The 23584-nt window shown below is 63.9% G+C and overlaps 1 protein-coding gene across 1 annotated transcript in view; it reads left to right on the top strand.

The window, feature by feature from the left end:
* LOC147373492 (SCO-spondin-like) overlaps positions 1-23584 on the top strand; it is a 51354-nt gene that overhangs the window by 8856 nt on the left and 18914 nt on the right. Inside the window, 47 exon segments of the mRNA XM_086395086.1 lie at positions 45-301; positions 645-779; positions 1664-1860; positions 1985-2112; positions 2199-2308; positions 2634-2783; positions 2903-2999; positions 3084-3253; positions 3453-3686; positions 3866-4050; positions 4052-4087; positions 4524-4773; positions 5966-6057; positions 6147-6378; positions 6520-6672; positions 6774-6914; positions 7002-7184; positions 7294-7444; positions 8020-8173; positions 8326-8380; positions 9239-9343; positions 9634-9843; positions 9951-10060; positions 10847-11015; positions 11115-11253; positions 11742-11814; positions 12510-12573; positions 13839-14009; positions 14307-14450; positions 15128-15307; positions 15407-15571; positions 16264-16443; positions 16586-16708; positions 16864-16993; positions 17112-17237; positions 17364-17455; positions 18347-18520; positions 18856-19020; positions 19264-19516; positions 20634-20680; positions 20851-21021; positions 21311-21442; positions 21646-21791; positions 22190-22284; positions 22824-22876; positions 23090-23296; positions 23383-23553. Coding sequence (XP_086251212.1) covers positions 45-301; positions 645-779; positions 1664-1860; positions 1985-2112; positions 2199-2308; positions 2634-2783; positions 2903-2999; positions 3084-3253; positions 3453-3686; positions 3866-4050; positions 4052-4087; positions 4524-4773; positions 5966-6057; positions 6147-6378; positions 6520-6672; positions 6774-6914; positions 7002-7184; positions 7294-7444; positions 8020-8173; positions 8326-8380; positions 9239-9343; positions 9634-9843; positions 9951-10060; positions 10847-11015; positions 11115-11253; positions 11742-11814; positions 12510-12573; positions 13839-14009; positions 14307-14450; positions 15128-15307; positions 15407-15571; positions 16264-16443; positions 16586-16708; positions 16864-16993; positions 17112-17237; positions 17364-17455; positions 18347-18520; positions 18856-19020; positions 19264-19516; positions 20634-20680; positions 20851-21021; positions 21311-21442; positions 21646-21791; positions 22190-22284; positions 22824-22876; positions 23090-23296; positions 23383-23553 — 6905 coding nt within the window.

The raw sequence follows: 23584 nt of genomic DNA, 5'->3' as shown, positions 1-23584 counted from the left end.
GGTCCTGGTCTTCCTGATGGTTTCCTCTCCCCTGTTGCCCACAGCGTGTGCCAGGGTCAGCAGTGGCACTGCACGGGCCAGCGGTGCGATGGACGGTGCCGGGCGTCAGGCGCCCCTCACTATGTGACGTTCGACGGGCTGGCCCTCACCTTCCCCGGGGCCTGCGAGTACCTGCTGGTGCGAGAGGCCAGTGGCCAGTTCATGGTCTCCGCCCAAAACCTGCCGTGCGGAGCCAGTGGCCTCACCTGCACCAAGGCGCTGACTGTGCGGCTGCAGGGCACCGTTGTGCACATGCTCAGAGGTGGCTGTGACATTGAAGGGTGACGTGGGCCAGGGAGGAGGGCCTCCACCCAGGTGGCATCACAGCTCTGCGGGAACAGCTGAGGCCTGGGGTTTCACACATCTTCCCACTGCTAGCCATCAGTCCCGGGGTGGGGAGCTGGTGACTCTTCTCTTGGTTGGGAATCCTGATTCTGGAAGGCTCCAGGAAATTAAAGCCCAGAGAGGTCTAACGATTTGCTCCAAGTCACATGGCTGGAGAAGCAAAGGAAAGGCTGGAGGGGAGGGAGGCTGGGAGGGCCTCATGGGGATCTCGGAGCCCCTGGACCCTGAGGCCGGGCCTGAATGCCTCTGCTCCCCCACAGGCAGGGCAGTGATGGTGAATGGGGTGAGTGTGACGCCCCCCAAGGTCTACTCAGGCCCCGGGCTGAGCCTGCACACCGCCGGCCTCTTCCTGCTTCTCAGCACCCGCCTGGGCCTCACCTTGCTCTGGGATGGAGGTCAGCACCCCATCCCCCAGTCATCTGACCCATGCCCTGCAGCTCCCCCCCTACCCTGAAAGTCTTCCTCTTGTGCACATCTGATCGGAGTCTCCAAATTACGCTTTCATCATTACATCTTTCTGCCTTATGAAAGCAATACCTCCTCGCCAAAAGAAACAGTTGGAAAAAAAACAGCAAGTTTTAGAGAGAAGAAATAAAAAGAAATCTCCTAACAGCCCACCACCCAAACCCAAGCAGTGGGTGATTTAGAAATAACTTGTTACTGAGAAATCAAAGGAAATCCAAACAGCCCCTGGTGTGAGAAAAGTCATCTGCAGTGAGGCTTCTGGGACTGGAGGGTGTCACAGTCTGTCCTGGACTCGGGAATCCCGCCCTCTGGAGATTTTCCTTACCCCACCTCCAACCTGAGTTTAGTTAAGAAAGTAGGCTCTCACTTCCTGCCCTGAGCCCCCTATAGGTAGGTCTCATGTCTGTCACCGCCAAGCATCTGCCCTAAATGTGAGGGAGCCAGCTCCCCCACTGAGGGGTTGGTACCTTTGTCAGATGGTCAAACCAGCCCCCATAATATAGGTGTCTAGGTCTTCTCCCCACTCCTTGTAGCTCAGTTAGTAAAGAATCTGATTGCAATGCAGGAGATCCGGGTTCGATTAGTGGGTCAGGAAGATCCTCTGGAGAAGGGCATGGCAACCCACTCCAGTATTCTTGCCTGGAGCATCCCATGGACAGAGGAGCCTGGTGGACTGCAGTCCATGAGGGTCGCAAGAGTCAGACACGACTGAGCGACTAAAGCACCACCACCAGCAGGTCTTCTCCCCACTCCCAGCCCTGAAGAAGGCCCCCAGATCCATCTCCAGAGCCCCCCTGCCACACTCTCTGTCCAGGCACCCGGGTCCTGGTGCAGCTGTCCCCCCAGCTCCGCGGCAGGGTGGCTGGCCTGTGTGGAGACTTCGATGGAGATGCCAGTAACGACCTTCGGAGCCGCCAGGGGGTCCTGGAGCCCACAGCTGAACTGGCCGCCCACTCCTGGCGCCTCGGTCCTCTCTGCCCAGAGCCAGGGGACCTGCCACACCCCTGTGCAGTGAGGATGGCTGGAGAGGGGGGGAGGGTGGAAGGGGGCAGCTGCTGGAACCCGGGGTGGGGGGTGGTTCCAAAGGTGGGGTGCTGTGGAGGGGTCTGGCTGGTCCACAGGGGCATCCCTGCAGGTGAATGCCCACCGGGCTGGCTGGGCCCGCGCCCGCTGCGGGGTGGTGCTGCAGCCGCTCTTTGCCCGGTGCCACGTGGAGGTGCCCCCGCAGCAGCACTACGAGCAGTGTGTGTATGATGCCTGCGGGTGAGAGGGGCAGGCCTGGGGACCCAGGGTGGGTGTGGGTGTGTCAGCAGGGGAGTGGCAGGGGGGCTGACCGCTCCCTCCCACAGCTGCGATTCGGGGGGCGACTGTGAGTGTCTCTGCTCGGCCATTGCCACCTATGCAGATGAGTGTGCCCGGCACGGGATCCACGTGCGCTGGCGCAGCCAGGAGCTCTGCCGTAAGTGTGCCCAGCCCTCGGTCCTCGATACCCCATCTCACCACCTGCTCAGCTCCTTTGGGGATACTTCTGGCCTGAGAGCCATTCATTCATTCATTCATTCCTGGAGTGCTTACTATGAGCCAGACGCTGTCCTAGATGAACCAAACATGCTGAGATCACTGCTCTGTTGCAAATAGCCTTGGCAGGCACCCAGCAAGACATCCACGCCATTCATACACCTAGGTGCCCTCCACGGGCCTCGCTTTGGGCTGGCTTGCCCACTGCTGTTGCTTCCTGGGGCCCTCGCCCCATGGTGACACAGGCCTCTCTCCTCCACACCCAGCTCTGCAGTGTGAGAGGGGCCAGGTGTATGAGGCCTGTGGCCCCACGTGCCCCGCCACCTGCCACGACCACCGTCCTGAGCCTCGGTGGCCCTGCCGGGCCGTCGCCTGTGTGGAGGGCTGCTTCTGCCCTGAGGGGACTCTGTTGCATGGTGTGTAGGGTCAGAGTGGGCAGAGGGGAGGGGGCTCTGGGTAGGGGGGTGCAGAGGGGCCACAAGGCCGTGGTGATGGGGTGCCCCTTTGGCTGGAGCCCTGCCGTCTTTGCCCTCAGGAGGTGTCTGCTTGGAGCCGGCTGCCTGCCCCTGCGAGTGGGGGGGCAGCTTCTTCCCACCGGGCACGGTGCTGCAGAAGGACTGTGGCAACAACTGGTGAGCAGGGGCGGGGGGGTGCCCCTGTGCCCTGGGCTGCCCAAGCCCAGTGCTGCCGCTGATCCCCGGACGCCCTGTCCTCAGCACGTGTCGGGAAAGTCAGTGGCTTTGTGGGGACGATGGCGGCCGCTGTGTGGAGCCCGGGCCTGGTTGTGCGGAGGGAGAGACCCCATGCCGGGAGAGCGGGCACTGTGTGCCCCACGGGTGGCTCTGTGACAACCAGGATGACTGTGGCGATGGCTCAGACGAGGAGGGTGAGTGTCCTAGGTGGCACTTGTCACTACAAGTGGTGGGTCAGGCCTCCGATGGAAGCACGAGTCCTAGGGCTGCTTCCTAAGCTGCGGGTCCAGTTGCCAGCCGCTTGTGGGCAGGGTTCAACCCTGGTTTCTGATGTTGGGGCTTCTCTGGGGGCCTCTGTGGGTGTCCTGAGCCTGCTGGCCCTCTCTGCCCCAGGCTGTGCCACCCCGGTCTGTGGCGAGGGGCAGGTGTCTTGCAGCTCCGGCCGCTGCCTGCCCCTGGTCCTGCTCTGTGATGGGCAGGACGACTGTGGAGACGGGATGGATGAGCAGGGCTGCCCGTGCCCCCAGGACTCGCTGACCTGTGCCGACGGGCACTGCCTGCCCCCGGCCCGGCTCTGCGACGGGCACCCCGACTGTCCGGATGGTGCTGACGAGGAGTCTTGCCTGGGTTAGTGGTCCCTATCCCGGGCTCCAGCCCACGAGGCATCTGTCTCGTGAGCCCCAACCTGCCTGCCTCCCCTCCTTCACCAATGCAGGTTCCTGCTGAGAAGTGGGCACCTGTGGGCATGTTAGAGAGGGCATCCCAAGGAGCAGTACCCTGGGACCAGCCCCTCTCTCTGGCTACAGGGCAAGTGGACTGCGCCCCTGGGGAGGTGTCCTGCGTCGATGGTACCTGCCTGGGGGCCATCCGGCTGTGTGATGGAGTCTGGGACTGTCTGGATGGTGCCGACGAGGGGCCTGGGCACTGCCCCCTCCCCTCTCTGCCCACTCCTCCTGCTGGTACCTTGCCTGGCCCCTCTGCTGTCTCCTGGGAGACTGCACCTACCCCCCTGGCCAGTGTCGGCCCTGGTGAGCCTCCTGGAGGAAAAGGCATTAAAAAGCTGGCATCTGGAGGCCTGGGATGGAGGGGACAGGGTCTCAGGGGGAGACCTAGGGGCACATGGTGGGGAGTGGGGGAAGGAGCAGGGTCCAGACCAGCTTCCTGGAGACAGCGGAATGAAGGAGGCGAAGGGAGAGAGGACTGAAAAGAGTCCAAATCTTCCCAGGAGTTCAAAGCCGCCTCTAAACGGAGTGGCGTCTTTTGGGAATTCTTGGATGAGGGGAGAGCTTTAGGAAAACCAATCGGTCATCAAAATGCGAGAGGGACTGGACTTGGGGAGGGGCCCAAGGTGGGGGGAGGGCCGGGCGCAGGGAGGGGGCCCGGAGGGGCTTGGAGAGGGGCGGCGGCGGTGGAAAGGCCCGCCGGCCTGCGGGGAGTTGGTCCGCCCCGCCGGGGTCTAGCGAGGACGTCCCCGCAGCGCTGCCCTGCGGCCCCTTGGACTTCGCGTGCGGCAGCGGCGAGTGCGCGCCCCGGGGCTGGCGCTGCGACGGCGAGGAGGACTGCGCCGACGGCAGCGACGAGAGCGGCTGTGACCGGCCCTGCGCGCCGCACCACGCGCCCTGCGCGCGCGGCTCGCACTGCGTGGCCGCGGAGCAGCTGTGCGACGGCGTCCCGCATTGCCCGGACGGCTCAGACGAGGACCCGGGCGCCTGCGGTGAGAGCCCGGGCGCGACACGCGCTGGCGGGCGAATCGCCCTCTCTTCCCACCCCAACCCGGGCGCCCCCGCTAGAGAGAGTGACTTAGGTCTAAGGCATCCGAGCCTGGAGCGAGTTTTGTGCTCCTTGAATCTCTTCTGGGAAACTCTGAAAACTTCTGCTCGCCCACCCAGCCTGGGGAGGGTGGAGGAGAGTAGAAAGGGCTTTCTGTCTTTGATAAAAAGGCGGCCTAGTGGCTGTGCCGCAGGGGGTGGACCTGTTTGCGGGGGCTCCCCTCAGCCTCTTCCCACCAAAACTGGGGGCTCCTTTTGTGTCCGTGCAAGTCAGATCTTCACTGTCCTGACTACCTGCGGGGGGTGGGGGGGAGGGTGGGGGGGAGGGTGGGTGGTGGCGCTGTCCATAGGCTCCATTTGCTGCCCTCCCCATGGCCTGCCTTCCTGCACCCTCCCAAAGGTGTCTCTGAGCCAGGCTGGATCCCCTGTGGTTTTTATCTCATACTTGGCCCCCTCCAGGGTTCCCCTGTGACTCAGTGGTAAAAGAATCATCCTGCAAGGCAGGAGATTTGGGTTCGATCCCTGGGTTGGGAAGATCCCCTGGAGAAGGAAGTGGCAACGGACTCTAGTGTTCTTGCCTGGAGAAGCCCATGGACAGAGGAGCCTGGTGGGCTCTAGTCCATGTGGTCACAAAGAGTCAGACACGACTGAGAGATTAACATTTTGGGCTTCCCAGGTGGCGCTAGTGGTAAAGAACACTCCTGCCAGTGCAGGAGACACAGGAGACTAGGGTTTGATCCCTGGGTCGGGAAGATCCCCTGGAGGAGGGCATGGCAACCCACTCCAGTACTCTTGCTTGGAGAACCCCATGGCCAGAGGAGCCTGGTGGGCTACAGTCCATGGGATCGCAAAGAGTCGGAAGACTGAAGTGACTTAGCATGCATACAACCCCTCCATGCCTTTGGAGCCCCACCCCTTACAGGCTCCACCCAGCTGTCCCCTTGCAGGGGTCTCTTCCCCTGTGATTTGACTCCCCAATTGTGCCCGAACCCTCAGTGGCTCTGGGATGGGCTCCCTGCCTGTCTCCAGGGTGAGGACAGGGTGGGCATGCTGTTCCCCTGATGGAGGCCAAGTCTGATGAGGGCTGGGGACGTGGCTCTCCCTTCCACCTAAGTGTTTTCTCTTCTCTTCTCTCAGAGAGGCTGCAGGCCCCAGGAGGCCCCAACTGGACAGGGCTTCCCTGCCCAGAATACTCCTGCCCGGATGGCCTCTGCATCGGTTTCCAGCAGGTGAGGCTGGGGAGCAGGTGGTGCGGCAGGCCAGAGCCCCCAGTGCCATCAAAGCACGAGTCGCCCCGACCCTGCTGTTCTGACCCCAGGTGTGCGATGGGCAGCCTGACTGTGAGCTGGTGGGGACAGCAGGGCCCTCCCCAGAGGAGCAGGGCTGTGGGGCCTGGGGGCCCTGGAGCCCCTGGGAGCTGTGCAGCCGGACATGTGGGCCCGGGGTGCAGGGCCGGAGTCGCCGCTGCTCGCCCCCGAGCCTCCCGGTGCTGTGGCACTGCCCCGGCCCAGAGCGCCAGACTCGGGCCTGCTTCACGGCCGCCTGCCCAGGTAAGGGGTCGCTTGGGCGCCAGGAGCCCAGTGTGGCGGGTGGGGCCTGTGGAGAGCAGGGGGGAAGAGGAGGAGGGCGCTGGGCCTCCCCCAGCCTCACAGCCGCCCCCCACCCCACTGGCCGGCCCTTGCTCCCAACAGAGGACGGTGCATGGACCTCCTGGTCGCGCTGGTCTCCATGCTCTGAGCCATGCGGGGGCGTCACGGCTCGCCACCGGGAGTGCCATCCGCCCCAGAATGGTGGCCGGACCTGTGCCACGCTGCCCGGGAGCCCTCCCAGCACCCGGGAGACCCGTGAGTGGACGGGAGGCGGGCACGGTGGAGGGAGGGTGGAGGGGCGGTGGTGGGGGGAGCTTGTCCCTGATGGGGACCCACCCGCGATGACCTCCTCCCAGGGCCCTGCCCTCAGGATGGCTGCCCCAACGTCACCTGCTCTGGGGAGCTGGTGTTCCATGCCTGCGTTCCTTGCCCTTTGACCTGTGATGACATCTCTGGTCAGGCCATGTGCCCCCCCGACCGGCCCTGTGGTGGCCCAGGTAAGGGGGCTCTGGACCTGGGGTGCGGGGGGCCTGTCTGCCCGGCCGAGCTCTCTGCAGGGAGGCCTCACTCCGGGCCTCCCTCAGGCTGCTGGTGCCCTGCGGGGCAGGTGCTGGGTGCCCAGGGGCGGTGCGTGTGGCCACGGCAATGCCCCTGCCTGGTGGACGGCAGCCGCTACTGGCCCGGGCAGCGTGTCAAGACTGACTGCCAGCTCTGTGTCTGCCAGGACGGGCGGCCCCGGCGCTGCCAGCCCAGCCCAGACTGTGCAGGTGAGCCCCACCCCGAGCCTTCCTGAGGGACTCTGGTCTCCCCCAGGGGTCTCTGGTCTCCCCCAGACTGCCCCACCTCCCCCAGCCCTGACTCATGGCCCCTCCTCAGTGAACTGCGGCTGGTCAGCGTGGTCCCCCTGGGCTGAGTGCCTGGGCCCCTGTGGCAGCCGGAGCGTCCAGTGGTCCTTCCGGAGCCCCAACAACCCCCGCCCGGCCGGTCGAGGGCACCAGTGCCGGGGCCTCCACCGCAAGGCCCGCAGGTACCGTACCCCAGGAACCGCACCTCCAGCTCCCAGCTGGGAAGCTGCCTGTGTGCGCCCTTCCTCACTCGAAGTGCTTCCACGGGCCGGAGCCCAGATGAGGACCACCCCCATTGTGTGCCCTGTTAGTCTAAACACCAGGACTCCCAGCACATCTTTGGGGACCCCTGGCCTTCTGCATCAGTTTTATGCCCAGTAGGTCCAAAAGGGGGATGTAGGGAGCCCACAGGTCCGGGGGTGGGTATGGACCCTTTGGTCTGCACCCTGTGCCTCTGGAGGTACCTAGGTTGAGGCTTGTGGTGGGGAGTAGCCATATCTGCCTGCCCAGCCCACTTTGAGACTGGCTTTACTGGCCAAGGGCCTTGGCACAAATTGCTTCCACCAGCCTCTCCTGGGTCAGCTGCAGTCGCTCTGGTTCAGGGGTGGGGTCAGGGTGATGGGATGACCAAGTGTCCCCTGTGGCCCAGGACTCTCCAGGACTTGTTATCACGGAAAGTCCCGAGTCCTGGGAAATGCCTCCCTCAGGCAGGCCAGGGTGGGCTGGTCACCAGGTGAGGGGTGGCCCCCCTTCCCAGGTGCCAGACAGAGCCCTGTGAAGGCTGCGAGCAGGACGGCCGGGTCCACCGCGTGGGGGAGCGCTGGCGAGCGGGCCCCTGCAGGGTCTGCCAGTGTCTGCACGACGGCTCGGCACGCTGCTCCCCCTACTGCCCACTGGGCAGCTGCCCCCAGGTGAGGCGGGCCAGGGGGCGCCCGGGTGGCCAGTAGGGGTGGGGCGAGGAGCGGTGTGTAGAGGCCAAAATTGTGGGTGGCAGTTGATGGAGCGGGCCGGGGACGGGCAGGTGGCCAATTCCGCATGTCCAGCCCGGCTCTTGCATCCGTAGGACTGGGTTCTGGTGGAGGGAGTGGGGGAGTCGTGTTGCCACTGCGTGCCGCCTGGTGAGTGGGTCTGGGGGGCGGCAGAGGAGGTCCGGGGGAGGACGATGGCAGGGAGTCAGAGGTGGTTGCACCAAGTCCCGGGGGGTGGGGGTGGCACTGGCTACCCCAGCCTCAGGGTGAGGGGAGCCTGGGTTGTGGAAGCTGGGCAAGGAAGGGGCCCTCTGGGTGGGGGGGGCCCTAAGACCGGGCCTCAGTCTCCGCCTGCCTCCTCTGACCTCCCCCACGAGGTCACCCTTGAGGGTACTTTCCTTTCTCTGGTTACGATGGGCTGGATCTGGTTCCTTTCTTGTTCCCTCTAAGAGCAACCATGACCAAGTTGGACTTTTCAAGATCGTCTTTACTTGGAAACTGAGTCATAAATAAAACAGAATACAAAGGCTCAAAAACGGATGCACTTTGGGGCCCAGATTTCATATCTTTAAAGTGCACCTACAGGCTGCTGAGGTTAGGAGAGCGCCCGCCTGCACAGTGGCACAGGCGGCTGACTGCACAAGTTACGTGGCGAGTGGGGACCAGACTTTAGCTTGAAAGACCTCTTTCATCCAGAGATGCCCTTTTCTGGTGCCCACAAAGGTCCCCTATTAGCGACAGCAGCCCTGATCAGGAACTGAACTGCAGCCGCTCGGTCCTGGCCCCTGAAGTGGCTTTGGGCAGGTGGCTTTAGTTTGTGTTCTCTAAATACATTCAGTGGAAGCGAAAACCCCTGACTCACTTGGGGATGGACCTTTCCCAGCTGTGGGAGGGGGGCGCTGTTGCCAAAGCTCTCAGGGAAGTCCTGGGAGATACAGTGCTCCAACATGTGGAGAGAGGTGAGGGCCGGGGCCTGGTGTGAGCCTGTCTCTCCTCCCCCGCCTCCAGGAGAGAACCAGACGGTCCACCCCATGGCCACTCCCGTGCCCGCTCCGACCCCCAGTCCTCAGATCGGAGCCCCTCTGATCACCTACCTTCTGCCTCCCCCCGGAGGTAAAGGCCACGGGCTATTGGGCCGAAGGGGGATGTTGCTGAGGGGTTGTCCAGCCTGGGAGGGGAGACCGGATCACTGGACTATACCTCTTGCCTCCCATGGGGAGGACGGTTATCCTAAGGATCTAGAACCTCAGCCCAACCTGTTTCCTCCCTACCCCTGCCCTCCCTGGACCAGCCTCCAGTGACCCTACAAGGTCAACCAGGTGGGCTCTCAACCCTCCACAGCACCCCTTGTGCCTTCCTAACTATGGCCCCGGCAGGCTCCAGCCCCTCTCTTGTGCACCCAGATCCCTGCTATTCACCCCTGGGCCTGGCCCGACTCCCCGAAGGGAGCCTGCCTGCTTCGTCCCAGCAGCTGGAGCACCCCGCCTGGGCTGCCATCCTGAGGCTTGCCCCAGGGGCGCCAGGCTGGAGCCCCGTGGAGCACGCTGATACTCAGGGGCACACCCTGCCTCCCTACCTGCAGCTCGACCTGCTCCAGCCCAGGAACCTCACTGGTCAGTGGGGAGACAGCAGAGGCCGGGGCTGGAGAAGGAAGGGGTGGAGGATGGCAGGCTGGGGGTGGCACTCCCTGCTTTAGCTCTGCTCCCTGCCCCTCCCCCAGGCATCATAGTGCAGGGGGCTGGGTCCTCAGACTGGCTCCAGGTCAGCAGTGATGGTCTACACTGGCACAGCTATCGTGACATCCGGCCTGGCACTCAGCCTGCACCCCAGGTACCACCCACTCGGGCCCCCTGGACCAGTGGCCCACCATGCCCTTTTGTGTGGGGCCCACAGTCTATGTTCCCAAGGGGTTTCTTGTTTCTGGAGGGACATTTCCTACTTTAGAGGCTTGTTCAGCACCTGTTAGTAGCAGGGACAGTGTTCTGTGGGGCAGAAGAGCCACAGTCGAAAGGGCATCAGACACGATCGAAGTGGCTCAGATGGGGGGCGGCTGTGAGAAGCCCTACTGGGGAGGGAGGGAGTTTGGGGTGATAGCGAGTTCAGTGAGGGCCTTGGGGTGTGCAGAGAGTAGCTGGGCACAGCTCTGCCCTCCTGGGGCTAGCATCCTCCCCAGGGAGACTCAGATGGTAAAGAATCTGCCTGTAATGCCGGATACCCGGGTTCAATCCCTGGGTGGGGAAGATGCCCTGGAGAAGGAAATGGCCACCTGCTCCAGTATTCTTGCCTGGAGAATCCCATGGACAGAGGAGCCTGGTAGGCTACAGTCCATGGGGTCACAAAGAGTCAGACATGACTGGGCGACTTCACTTTCACTTTCTTTGCCACGTGTGGGCACTGGCCTGGCCCTGGGGACACCGCAGTGGGCACCCTGCCCTCAGGAAACTAGGACCGGAGCCCCTCAGCCTTGAGGGGCCTGGATGACTCATGCTGGGAGACCATGATCGCTGGGATGGCCCGGTCCATGCCATGCCATGGAGGTTGGGGGGATGGGCAGAGGGGGGCGCGCAATGGGCAGGGTCATGGTGGCAGCCTGAGCAGACACCCCTATGCTCGTAGCTTTTCCCCAAGAACTGGAATGGCCCCTCCACAGTGTGGATGTTTGCCCGGATGGTGCAGGCGCGGCACGTCCGGGTGTGGCCTTCTGATGGGCACCACCAGGCTGCCCCCCGCAGTGATGCCAACCTGGGCAGCCCCCTGCGGGTGGAGCTGCTGGGCTGTGAGCCAGGTACAGGCTGGGCTGGGGGAGGGAGAGATGGCAGTGGGCAGGAGGGATGGGCAGGAGTCCTCAGCCATCCCCCCACCCTGCCATGTCCCCACTGGGCAGCGCCCCTGTGCCTAGGGGTTGGGCACCGTTGTGTCAGTGGCGAGTGTGCCCCCAGGGGGGCCCCGTGCGACGGTGTGGAGGACTGCAAGGACGGCTCCGATGAGGAGGGCTGCGTAACGCCACCCGCAGGCGCTGGCAGGTATGGGGCGCCCTGCCACCCGGCCTGGCCTTGGTTGGGGGCCCAGCCTGGTGGGAGGAGCCTGTGTCACCTTCAACCCAAAGTGCCCGTGGGTCTGGATGTGCTGAGTCGCTGTAGCTGGGCGCCTTCAGAGGCGCCTTCCCACGTGGGATTCTGAGCCGTTGTCCTGGAGCTGGAGATCAGTGGTTCTCAGAGGGTGGTCCCTGGACCAGAGGCAGCAGCATCACTTGGCATTTGGTAGAAATGCAGACTCTCAGGCCGCAGCCTGGACCTGCTGAGGCAGACACTGGGGGGTGGGGGTGCCCAGCCCTCTGCTTAACAACGCCTGCAGGGGACTCTGACCTTTGGGACCACGGTGGAGGGCATCCCTATGTCTAGTCTCAGCGGACAGTGCCCTCCCCAGGCCCGCCCAGGGATGACCCCCTGCTGGGATGGTGCTTCCGAAGCTGGGAGGGCCCCTGGAGCCCCCGTGGTTATTTTTCTCTCAGAATCGAGTCCACAGCCTGGAGCTCCGCGCCCTCCTCCGCCCAGCCTGGACAGCTGCCCCCTCAGCCCAGTGAGGTGTGTGGGGAGACGCGAGCCCACCGGGTAGGGCGCAGAGCCCGGGGCACCCCAGCATCTCAGCAGCCCTGGTCCTCACTCCCTTCGCGCTGTCAGACAGCGTGGCCTCCCTGTGCAGCCCTGGTATTCCTTTCTCCATCGGGGCTTCGGCCTTGGGCCTCCTGGGGCCAGCCTGGTGCTGGGCTGGGGGCCAGAGGGTGCAGGGAGCACTGGGCGGACGCTGGGCCAGGAGGAGTCAGGGAGACGGGAGAGGCGTAGAGGCCCATGTACCTGTAGCGTGGCGATGCCCACAGGCCGGTACCAGGGCATCAGGTGCTCAGAGCCAACCCGAGCCCATAGGCCCCGGAGGCTTCCTGGACAAGGCTTGAAGGATGGGAGGTGGGGGGTAACGTAGAGATGGGGGCCGGGCACTTGTCCCACAGGAGAACAGCCTGGTGGGGACCCCAGAAGGGAGAGTGACACCAGCACTCAGGCACAAGCCTGGGCGGGCAGGAAGAACAGCTCCTGAGCTTCTGGCACCTGGTGGGTGTGGAGCCCGACATCAAAACTGCACACCCCAGCTCTGCCCTGTGCCGTGGAGAGGGTTGGAGCTGGGGGTCCGAGTGCACTCCGGAGGGGATGAGAAGCTGGACACCAGGCTGAACTGCCCCCGGGCTGGGGCCTCACCGGCAGCTGACCATCTCCTATCTCTGCAGGGTCTGGCAGAAGCAGAAGCTGACCACTGGCATCCCGGGCGGGGGTCACCCGTGCCCCCCACAGGTAATGTGCCCAAACTCCAGGCCGCCTTCCTGGCCACACCCCCCCTGACCCCTGCCAGCCTTCCTGTTCTTTCAGGGCAGGGGGCTGTTACATCTCTGGAGTTCAGTTTTTTGACCCTTCTTGTCCTCTGACTGAGCAAGGGGGGCTCAGGGAGGCAGGTGTGGTCCCCGTGGACTCCTTGGCCAGGTCCAGCCCCTGCCCACCATCCTGGACTCCAGGGTACGAGGCTTCTGGCTGGTCCCTGGGGCTGAGCCTGTGCCCTGCAGGGGGTGGCTGCCTTCCCCAGGCCCCTGGCCCATCTGTGGGCTGCTGCCCAGAACTCCCTCCACCCCCCACCCCTGCACACACCCATTTCGGAAGCGTTTGCAGGCAGCAGATGTCTGTCAGTGGGCACGGGAAGCCAGGGTCACCCAGTTAGCGGGGTCCTAAATAGGACAAGGAAGGGGCTCCCGTTGTGTGCCAGCCCCCCCTGCAACCATGGCCGCCTGGCCCTTCACCTGCACGAGGGCCCAAGAGAGCGAAGGTGGCCAGTGAGGGCTATCAGGGCAGCTGGGAATGACCTTCTCTCTTGGGACGTGTTGGGTCCATCTCACCACCTGCCCGGAGCCTCATTTTCCCCCTCTGTGAGCCCAGGAGCACTTATAATTGGTGCATATGGTCCCTTCCAGAAAGTTCTGAGGATAGCTATTCGGAAGCCTGGCTAGCAGTGCTTCTGCATCTCTTGTGAGAAGCCGCTTGAACCATCGCTTGGGTCCACAGAATGCAGACTCCCATGACGAAGTCTCCTCTCATCCCAAGTCTGGTTCTAGAAAAAAGGCTGTCTTTTTAAGCATGAATCTCTTGTACAAAATAGGTTCATCCCTCTTTTCCCTGTAGCTGCCAGGAGGCTCCTGGCCGATTTCTCTGTACCTGCAGTAAAGGGCTGGTGCTGAGTCTCTGGCCAGGCAGCTCCTCCTGCTGCCGTTTGCGTTTTTCCATAAACGTTGACTTCATAGTGAGTTTCACTTGGAGGCTGCTGTGTGTGTCTTTGTGAGTGGAGAGTACACATCTCACTCAAAACTCAGCTTTTCTTCTGCATTCAGTTAAAACCCTTCTTGTGCCCCTGGGACGACCGAGTCCCCTTTCCATTTTGATCTGAAGCCCCTCAGAAGGTGGGGTGTCACCTGTCACCACCCCAAGACCTGGAAAACCCTCTGGAGGGCCTGCGTCGGCCTTATCTCAGGGACAGGGAACTGATGGGCTCCCCCTCCCTCCTGCACTCCTAGGCAAGGGGCCAGCGAGTCTTGGGTCCGAGCCTCACCCAAGTCCTGGGGGATCTGTGCAGACTGTGACCCCCAGCCCCACCTCCCAACCGGAGGCACAGGCCCTGAGACCGGAAATGGCAGCTGTGACGGTGCTCCCCCCACACCCCATGGTGACGCCCGAGGTTCCTGCTGGTGAGATGCCTCCTGCCCTGTAGAGACGGCTTCCCCGTAGAGGAACCGAGCCCCTGAGAGCTTGGCTGCTTTGCTCCAGGTCACACAGCTTGAGCTTAGGGGCTTGGGAGGATCAAGCCTAGGATCCAAGTCTCCCGAGACCACTCCCTGCTTTTCCGTAATCCCACGAGGGGCAGGAAGGGAGGGCACAGCGGATGTCAGGAGGGAGGCTGGGGGCTGCTAGGAGGTGACAGAGGAGAGAGGACAGGGCTGGGGAGGGGGCGATGGCCGGTCAGCTGGCTGCGGTGGCGCCCACAGGACGGAGCACCACGCCGGGGCCCTTCCCGCATGTGCAGTGCAGCCCAGGCCAGGTGCCCTGCGAGGTCCTGGGCTGCGTGGAGCTGGAGCAGCTGTGTGACGGGAGAGAGGACTGTCTGGACGGCTCTGATGAGAGGCCCTGCGGTGAGCACCCTGGAGAGTCTGGTGCCATGTGGGTGGTAACGGCAAGATGGCTGTAGGTTTGTGGAGGTGCCTACCTCTGTTTTTAGCATATATGAGAAGGTCCTGGCAAAGTCCTGGCCACGGGGAGTGGAAGGAAACCGACTGGGTTAAAACAACCAGCAGTGTGTGTTTTGGCTGGTAGTGAAGGGGCGGCATGGGATAGGTGTTTTATAAAACCTCTCTGACCTTGGAGGTTGTTCATCCATCCATCCATCCATCCATCCATTATCAACCCATCTATCCATCCATCAAAGTAGACCAATATGCTCAAAGCCTAGTTTTCAATCAAGAGAAGAACAATCAAGTATAAGCCAATAAGGGGAAGGATGGAGTGTTAGCCAGTTACTCTGGGGAAATCCATCAGGAAGGGATACCTGGGGAGTGAACTGTTCTGGCTTCTCTTGGGACATTCAAAGAGCTGTTGACAGAGAGACTGTGAGATGGTGTGTGGATGGAAGACCACCCCACTCATAGCAGAGGGAGGCCTGGGTGCTGGGCTGGGTGGGTGTGGGAGGAATCAGGAGGAAGGGAAGGCCAGGCCAGGGTCAGCAGGTTCAGTTCTGCGCTGGGCCTGGGGTTGAAGGGGTCAGTTTATCACCGGCTGGAATGACCTGTGCCCTTGCCCTTCCCCACCCCAGCATGGGCAGCGGGCACCGTGCCCTTCACCGTGCCCACCACCACCCTGCCGGGGTTGCTGGCCTCCAGGGACCTCTGCTCCCCGAGCCAGCTGACCTGCGGCAGTGGGGAGTGTCTGCCTGCCGAGCGGCGCTGCGACCTGCAGCTGGACTGCCAGGACGGCTCGGACGAGAATGGCTGTGGTAGGGGCGAGGCTGGTCCGGGTCAGGCCGGGGGCCGCCCTGGGGAGGGCCCGCTCCCGCGTGAGTCCCTCTCTGAACTCGGCCGGCCCGTCCCTGCAGTGGACTGTGGCCTGGCGCCCTGGTCTGGCTGGAGCAGCTGCAGCCGTAGCTGTGGCCTGGGCCTCGCCTTCCAGCGCCGGGAGCTACTGTGGCCGCCCCTGCCCGGGGGCAGCTGCCCACCGGACCGGCTCCGCAGCCAGCCCTGCTTCGTGCAGGCCTGCCCAGGTAACCGGCCTCCCCTCCCAGGCCTCCCCGTACCACCCCCCGCCCCCCGCCCAAGGTGGGACACCCTCACGGGGAAATGCCCCTGCTCCCCCTTGGGACCCGTGTGTCCGGCTCCGGGACTCTAGGAGGACAGCCCCCTCCGACATCCCAGCCTTGCCTCCCCACTGAGGGCTTGTCCGAAGGCGGCTCCCCGCCCGGCCCCCTTCCTGCCGGAGTGTGGGAACTGGAGCCGCGGCCGGCCCGCCCCAGAGGGAGGCTGTGAACAGGCGGCCCCGCTGGTCCCGGGCTCTGCGCCCGAGGCCCCGCGGCGCTTTTGTTCAGGGAGGGGCCCCAGCCCGCCGCATCCTTGCATCCAGGGTTTCCCACGCGGGCCTTCCTCCGCCAGCAGGCAGCCTTTGTAACCCCGCTTCTCACCGCTGCCTCCAGGGGGCGCGCCGCCCTGGGATTCCCTTTTCGGGGACCAGAGCCTTTATCCCCAAAGGCCTTTCCGCACGTCACCCGCCCTACCCACCTAAGGGGGCTTTCCTGGGACACGAGAGGAAGCTGCGGAGGCCTTGGGGCGCTGCCTTAAGCCACTCCGCTGGCCACTGCCCAGATTCCCCCGCCCCTTGGCCCTGCTCTCTCTAGCGGGGTGGCAGCTCTTGGGGTTCACCGCCTGGTTCACCCCCGTTCTTCCTCCCGCTCCCCCGCAGTGGCTGGGGCGTGGGCTGAGTGGGAGGCCTGGGGGCCCTGCAGCGTCTCGTGTGGGGGCGGCCATCGGAGTCGTCGGAGAAGCTGTATGGACCCCCCGCCCAAGAATGGTGGTGCCCCCTGCCCCGGGCCCCCCCAAGAGAGGGCACCCTGTGGCCTGCAGCCCTGTGCAGGTGGCACAGGTGAGAGGAGCTGGGCTGGGGCGGGGGAGCATCTGAGAGGGGAGCCCCGGGGTGGGGGTGGGGCTGTGGGACCCTTCGCTGGGCCTCTCAGTGTCTCCTGCCTGGTGCCCATCCTCCACTCCCCCCCACCCCCATCCCCCAGACTGCGGGCAGGGCCGAGTGCATGTGAGTGCTGAGCTCTGCCGGAAGGGGCTGGTGCCACCGTGCCCACCCTCCTGCCTGGATCCTGAGGCCAACAGGAGCTGCAGCGGACTCTGTCTGGAGGGTGAGGCGCACCCAGCAAGCAGGGGTGCTGCGGGCAAGGTCCTCGGGGGTGGTGGGGGAAGTGTGGGCGTCCAGCAGGCCCACCAGCCCTCCGTCTCCATCCCGCCTCCCTGCTGCCCCCCATTCTCCGGCCTGAGAGCCCCCTCCCCCACCCAGGGTGTCGCTGCCCTCCCGGGCTCCTTCTCCAGGACGCAGGCTGCCTGCCCCTCTCCGAGTGCCCCTGCCTTGTTGGCGAAGAGCTGCAGCAGCCAGGCGTGCCCTTCCTCCTGGATAACTGCAGCCGATGGTCAGGTCGCCTGCCCGCCGTGGGGGGCGGGGCGGGGGGGCGGGGCGGGGCGGGGTCAGGGGCCACTCCCCGCCTTCCGGTCCTGACCTCCGCCCCCTGCCCCCCGCCAACCCCCCAGCGTGTGTGAGAAGGGGGCCCTGTTGTGTGAACCAGGGGGCTGCCCCGTGCCCTGCGGCTGGTCAGCCTGGTCGTCCTGGGGTCCCTGCGACCGCTCCTGTGGCTCTGGCCTGAGGGCCCGGTTCAGGTGTGCAGGCAGAGAGGCGATGGAACCGGAAGGGATGGGGCGGCACGGGGCGAGCGGAGGGCCTCGGGGTGGGGGGGCGGCGAGGGGCGGGGTGGGGAGCGGTGCCCACGCTGCCTCTCTCTTCAGGTCCCCCTCCAACCCTCCGGCTGCTTCGGGGGGCGCCCCGTGTGAGGGCCAGAGGCAGGAGCTGCAGGCCTGCTACTCGGCGTGCGGGGCAGGTGGGTCCCCGCCAGCCTCCGTCCTCCAGATCCTGCCAGGAGAGCGCGGCTGGGTCGAGCCTGCTGGTCACTCTGCTGGGTGGTCAGTCCTGGGTGGTCGGCGCAGCCTCCCCCATTCAGGAGGCGCCCTCGGGAGGAGATGAAGGCCTGGGCAGGGGCGCAAGTGTCTGACAGCAGGATGGAGGCGTGAGGCTGGACCTGGGGGCGGGGGCAGGAAGAGAGGGCTAGTTCAGGACCTCCTGGAGCCCAAGACTGATGCCCTTGTTCCATGGCGGGGGGGGGGGGGGGGCCAGAGCCATCCCAGCGGAGGTCTGTGGGTCTTTTGTGAGCAGGCAACTGGGCAGGGTGAGAGCAGGGAAGTTGGGGTGCAGCTGGGGGCCCAGGGGATCTGGGTGCAGTTTCTGAGCAGGAGAAGGAAGGAGGGGCTGTTGGAGAATGGCAGCTGGCTGTCTGAGGGGTCTCTAGGATTTCCTCACTGAGGCTGAATGAAGGACCGTTGTTTAGAAGGCTCTGGAAGAAATCATGAGGGCTTTTGGAGGTACCTTCTAGGCCCCCAGATAGAGGTGGGGGCCCAGTGAACCAGATTCAGTTCAGTTCAGTTCAGTTCAGCCGCTCAGTCATGTCCGACTTTTTGCAACGCCATGGATTGCAGCATGCCAGGCCTCCCTGTCCATCACCGACTCCCGGCGTTTATGCAAACCAGATTCAGCAGGAAGCCAAGCTCTGAGAGGAAGACCTGGGTCCACGTTTGGGGTCCCGCAGGGGCAGAGACCACGCCTGCCCTCACGAGCCCTTCTCTTGCCCCTGTAGCTTCTCGGACCTCACCCCGGTTGCCCCGAGCCACCCCCGCCTTGCAGGGCCCCATTCAGCCTCCCACCTTTTTCCTTGCAGAGGTGCCCGGCTGGACACCCTGGGCTCCCTGGTCTGCCTGCTCCCAGAGCTGCCTCGTCCCTGGAGGGGGCCCAGCCCTGCGCAGCCGTTCCCGGCTCTGCCCCGGCCCCGGGGACACGTCTTGCATAGGAGAGGCCACCCAGGAGGAGCCCTGCAGCCCCCCTGTGTGCCTAGGTATGGCACCTTCTGGGGGGGGGGCCCTTGGGTGGGGTGAGGCATGGATGAAGAGAAGAACACTTTGGGAAGGGTGGAGGCAAACCTGGCTGTTGTCCAGAAGCTTCTCCCTGGCCCCCAGTCATAGCCCCCCCGGAAGCCCAGCGGAGGATGCACAGGGTGGACCTGGCCTGAAAGCGTGTTGAGGGCAGCCCTGGAGGTGTGGGTGTGGTGGGGGCTGAGGCTGCTGTTCAGACCCTGCAGACCTCCGGACCGCCCCCCCCCGCCCCGCCCACCCTGGCCATCCCCCATCTCTGCCACGTCCCTCACCGTTGTTGGCTGTCTCTTCCTCCCAGGGCTCGGTGTCTGGGGTCAGTGGGCCGCCTGGTCCGCCTGCTCTGCCCCATGTAATGGGGGCGTCCAGACCCGAGGGCGCAGGTGCTCTGCCTCGGCTCCTGGGGACCCCGGGTGCCAGGGACCCCACAGCCAGACCAGGGACTGCAACACGCAGCCCTGCACAGGTGAATGTCCCCTTCCCGTTCTCCAGCCCGCTTCGACCAGCCGGCCCCCGGGGGGTGCTGACCTTCTCCCCACCCACCTTCACTTGGCACTGACCTCTGCCTCCAGGAAAGGCTGTGCCTTGAGCTGACTTGGCCCTATTTCCTGTCTCCTTCAGCCCTCAGCTTCCTCCCCCACACACCCTCCCATCTCCCAGGCCCTTCCGTGTGCCCCCTGCCGAGACCTGCTCTGTCTTCCCTGTGCAGCCCAGTGCCCGGGCGACATGGTGTTCCGCTCAGCAGAGCAGTGCCGCTGGGAGGGGGGCCCGTGCCCCGGGCTGTGCCTGGCGCGGGGCCCTGGGGTGGAGTGCACTGGCGTCTGCACCGCTGGCTGCGCCTGCCCTGCGGGCCTCTTCCTGCACAACAGCAGCTGCCTGCCTCCGAGTCAGTGCCCCTGCCAGCTGCGCGGGCAGCTCTATGCCCCCGGAGCAGTGGCCCGGCTGGACTCCTGCAGCAACTGGTGGGCATCAGGGTCGGGGAGCGTGGAGTGGGGAGGCCCGTAGCCACGAGGTGGGTGGGCGTGGACTCCCACCAGCAGCGGGGGTGCTCAGCATGCCTCCATCTTGACGTGAAGCCCGGAAGGGCGGGCGTCTGTAGGAACTATCTAGCTTGTTTACTTATGGGGAGACCGAGGCTCAGTTGAAGGAGGTGATTTATGATGGATCTAGAGCCTAGAGTTGTTCTGAGAGTTGGTGCTGGACAGGGAGGCCTGGCATGCTGCAATCCATGGGGTTGCAAAGAATTGGACACGACTGAGCCACTGAACTGAACTGAGAGCCTAGAGTTAGGCGAGCAGGTCTACGTTCTCCTTCCAGTTGCCTCTGTTTCTCTTTCCTGAGTATAATTGACTTCCTGGGACCCACTTGATTTCTGCACAGAAACCTTGAATCGCCCAAGTCACAAAGCTGATACCAGGAATCCGCCAGCAGAGGGGGCACTAACCCCATTCCTTTTTTTGTTATTATTTTTCTTTATTCAGTTCATTTTTATCTTCCTTTTTACTTTCTATGTCCTGGTCCTCCCCCAATCCCCACCTTCATTCTTCCTCTCTCCCCTGCCCCTTTCTCGTTTTCCTTTCTAGATTTTTTTTTCTGAAATGTCAACATTTTTGAGGAGTGGGTTTTGAAACATTTACTGGAGAAAAACAAAGAGGAAAACCTCAAAAGAGAAATCCAGGAGACTCAAACTAGTATCTACTCCTTCTGAGTAGCTCCTAACTGGCCTGGAAGAGTCACTCAAAACCATCTCTACAGTGTTTAATAAATATAAATGGAATAAAATTACAAAAAGGCAAATTCTTTTTATCAAGGCAATAAAACCATGGGACAGAGGGCAGCATGGTGCCTGGGGGTGTCAGGGAGCTCGTGGAGGGTGGAATTGGGGGAGGAGGCTGGGTGAGAATCCTTGGTCACTCACGAACTCCACGTGGGATGTAGGGCAACTTGCTTTACTTCCCAGACCCTCGGGTTCCTCTTCTGTGTGGTGGACACCGCGTCCCGGCCTCTTCTCCCTGGGGGCAGGTACACAGGGGTGCAAGGGGAAGGCTGACTGTGGCCCCCTGGGTCCTCTCTCTGCAGCACCTGTATCTCTGGTGAGATGGTGTGTGCCTTGGAGCCCTGCCCAGGTACCCCCATACTCAGGGCCAAGGAATTGGCAGTGGTTGGGTCTCAGGGATTCTGGTCCCTTCAGTAATCAACCTGGTGGTGTCGGGGGTGCCCTCAGGAAGTTGGGGTCCAGGGAGGACTTGACCTGTCTCACACATCCCGTGTCTCTCCCCCACACCCACCCTGGCAGTGGCCTGTGGCTGGAGCCCCTGGACCCCGTGGAGTCTCTGCAGCCGCAGCTGTAACGTGGGCGTTCGGCGGCGCTTCCGGGCAGGCACAGCTCCCCCTGCTGCCTTCGGGGGGGCTGCGTGCCAGGGCCCCAACATGGAGGCTGAATTCTGCAGCCTGCGGCCATGCGGAGGTGAGAGCCGCAACTAGGGTCCTCAAACCTGGGGACTCCCTGCCCTGGATCCCGGGACAGGTGCAAGGGCCTGCCCAAGGAGATGGCATGAGGGTGTGGTTCCCCGGGAGCTCTAAGAGGGGTCCTCCCTGGAAGCCCTGTTCCAGGTGGTATCCTGGGGCCTCCTGAGGAGGGGTGAGGTGTCCGGAGGTGGGTGTGAGGTTGCTGGGGCCTGGGATCCGGGGGGTGGAGTGACCGGGGGGCCTGGGTGTGACGGGCAGGGCCTGCAGTGACCTGGGTGTCACCCCAGGTCCTGGTGGGGAGTGGGGCCCCTGGTCTCCATGCTCTGTGCCCTGTGGGGGCGGCTACCGGAATCGCACCCGAGGGAGCAGCGGGCCCAGCCCCGTGGACTTCTCCACCTGTGGTCTGCAGCCCTGTGCGGGTGAGGGCACCCACCTTCTCCTCCCTACCCCTCCCAGAGCTCCGTCAACCCCTCCCTGTCCCCCCAGGAACTCCTATTTTGGAGCTTCCGGGGAACCCCATGACCTTCCCGGCCACACCTAGAGCTGATGCCTTCCCCCTGGGGGGAGATCCTGGGGGAGAATCGAACGTGCCTGGGCTGAGCTGTCCACCTGTGTCCCCCAGGGCCAGTGCCCGGTGTGTGTCCCCCGGGCAAGCGGTGGCTGGACTGTGCCCAGGGACCTGCGTCCTGTGCAGAGCTCAGCGCCCCAAGAGGGGCTGACCAGCCCTGCCACCCTGGCTGCTACTGCCCTTCCGGGATGCTCCTGCTGGTGAGTGTCCCCTGCCTGGCCTCCTCAGGGCCTGGGCAGGGGCAAAGCCAAGAGTGTGGGGCGGGAGGGAGGGAGAGCCTGCAGGATTGAGGACAGAGTGCTGAACTTGGGACACGTGGTTCTGCTCTGCCAGCTCCATGACCAGCACGTGACCCTGGGTGAGTGGCCATCAGGTCTTTTCTCCCAGAAATTGGGGGTCCATGCCCCTCCCCATGGCCCTTGCACCTGATGGTGTGCATTTACCCAGTGCTGGAAATTGGGAAGAAATGGGTGTTTGGAAGGAGTATCCGTGACATTTGAGGGTGGGTGCCTGCCAGGTGGGTGCTGAGCTCTGCTTTGGGGGAGCGTGGGCAGAACGCGCTGGAAACCAGAAGGCAGTGGAGGGTTTTTGATTCCAGAACAACGTGTGCGTGCCCACCCGGGACTGCCCCTGCACCTATGGGGGACGCCTCCACCCCCCAGGCAGTGCTGTGCTTCGTCCATGTGAGAATTGGTGAGGATGCCGCCCCCTGCAACGGCCCTGTGATCCCAAGGACCCTCTGTCTCTCCTCTACATTGGGGGTGGGGGAGTCTTGGCCTCCATGGGCCACAGAGACGCCCCCTCTCACAGGCACAGTGTTCAGTAAGCCTGCGTGTGCCCCTCGCCTGCCCCCTCCTCATCAGTCTCCCTCTTCCCACCTGTCTCTGTCTGCTGGGGCTGTTCCCAGTCCCACTCATCTTGTGGAGTTTGTGGGCAATTCCTGGCCTCCCCTGGCCTGTGGCTGCATCCCTCCCACCAGCTTCACATGGCCATCTCCTCCCTGGGTCTTCACATCCCCTCTGTCTGTACCTTTGTAGAAGGACAGCAGTCACATTGTGTTGGGGTCACCCTAACGGCTCCATTTTAACTTGATCACCTCTGCAAAGACCCCCCTCTCCAAACAAGGTCACAATTCTGCAGTCACGCTCACATGTTAGGGCTCTGACATGTGAATTTGAGGGGACACATTCAGCCTGTAAGAGCTCCCCCACCATCTGCTGCTTCTCCACCAGCTCCTGTGTCTCTGGGCTCATCACTAACTGCACCTCCTGGCCCTGTAAGGAGGGTGAGAAGGGGGCCTCTCCTGACTTCACTCCCCCTGCCCTGCCAGAGTGGGTCTGTGCAGGGGTGGGAGGGAGGTAGCACTGGGGAGGAAAGCCCTTGGGAGAGGGGGGCAGGGAGGGGGCGGCCTGTCCTATGCACCCTGCCCCTCGCCCTTTGGGCCCCTTCGGCCTTCCATTGCTCTGTCCTCTCTGCCTCTCCCTGCTGCGCACCCCAGGTCAGCCCACGTGGTCACCCTGGACCCCATGGAGCGAGTGCTCGGCCTCTTGTGGCCCAGCCCGGCGCCATAAACACCGCTTCTGCACCAGGCCCCCCGGTGGGGCACTGTCCAGCATGGCCCCACCACTCCTGCTGTCCTCGGTGCCCCCTCTTTGCCCAGGCCCCGAGGCAGAGGAGGAGCCCTGCCTCCTGCCAGAGTGTGACCGTGAGTCCTGTGGAGCCCAGACGTGCCCACCACCTTGCCCCAGTCAAGCACAGCCCCTCGCCACTGCTTCCTCTTCTGTTCCCCAGGAGCTGGAGGCTGGGGCCCTTGGGGACCCTGGTCCAGCTGTAGCCGGAGCTGTGGAGGGGGTCTCCGGAGCCGGAGCCGAGCCTGTGATCAGCCCCCACCCCAGGGCCTGGGGGATTACTGCGAGGGGCCTCGGGCCCAGGGGGCGGCCTGCCAGGCTCTGCCATGCCCAGGTACCTGCCAGGGACGGCGGTGGGGGTCAAG

This window comes from Bos grunniens, chromosome 4, assembly GCF_055505025.1.
Source record: "Bos grunniens cultivar Pamir isolate PY7600 chromosome 4, Bosgru_T2T1.0, whole genome shotgun sequence".
Classification (NCBI taxonomy): Eukaryota; Metazoa; Chordata; class Mammalia; order Artiodactyla; family Bovidae; genus Bos; species Bos grunniens.
Note: the sequence above shows the minus strand (reverse complement) of the source record. Positions and strands in the feature narration are given on the sequence as shown.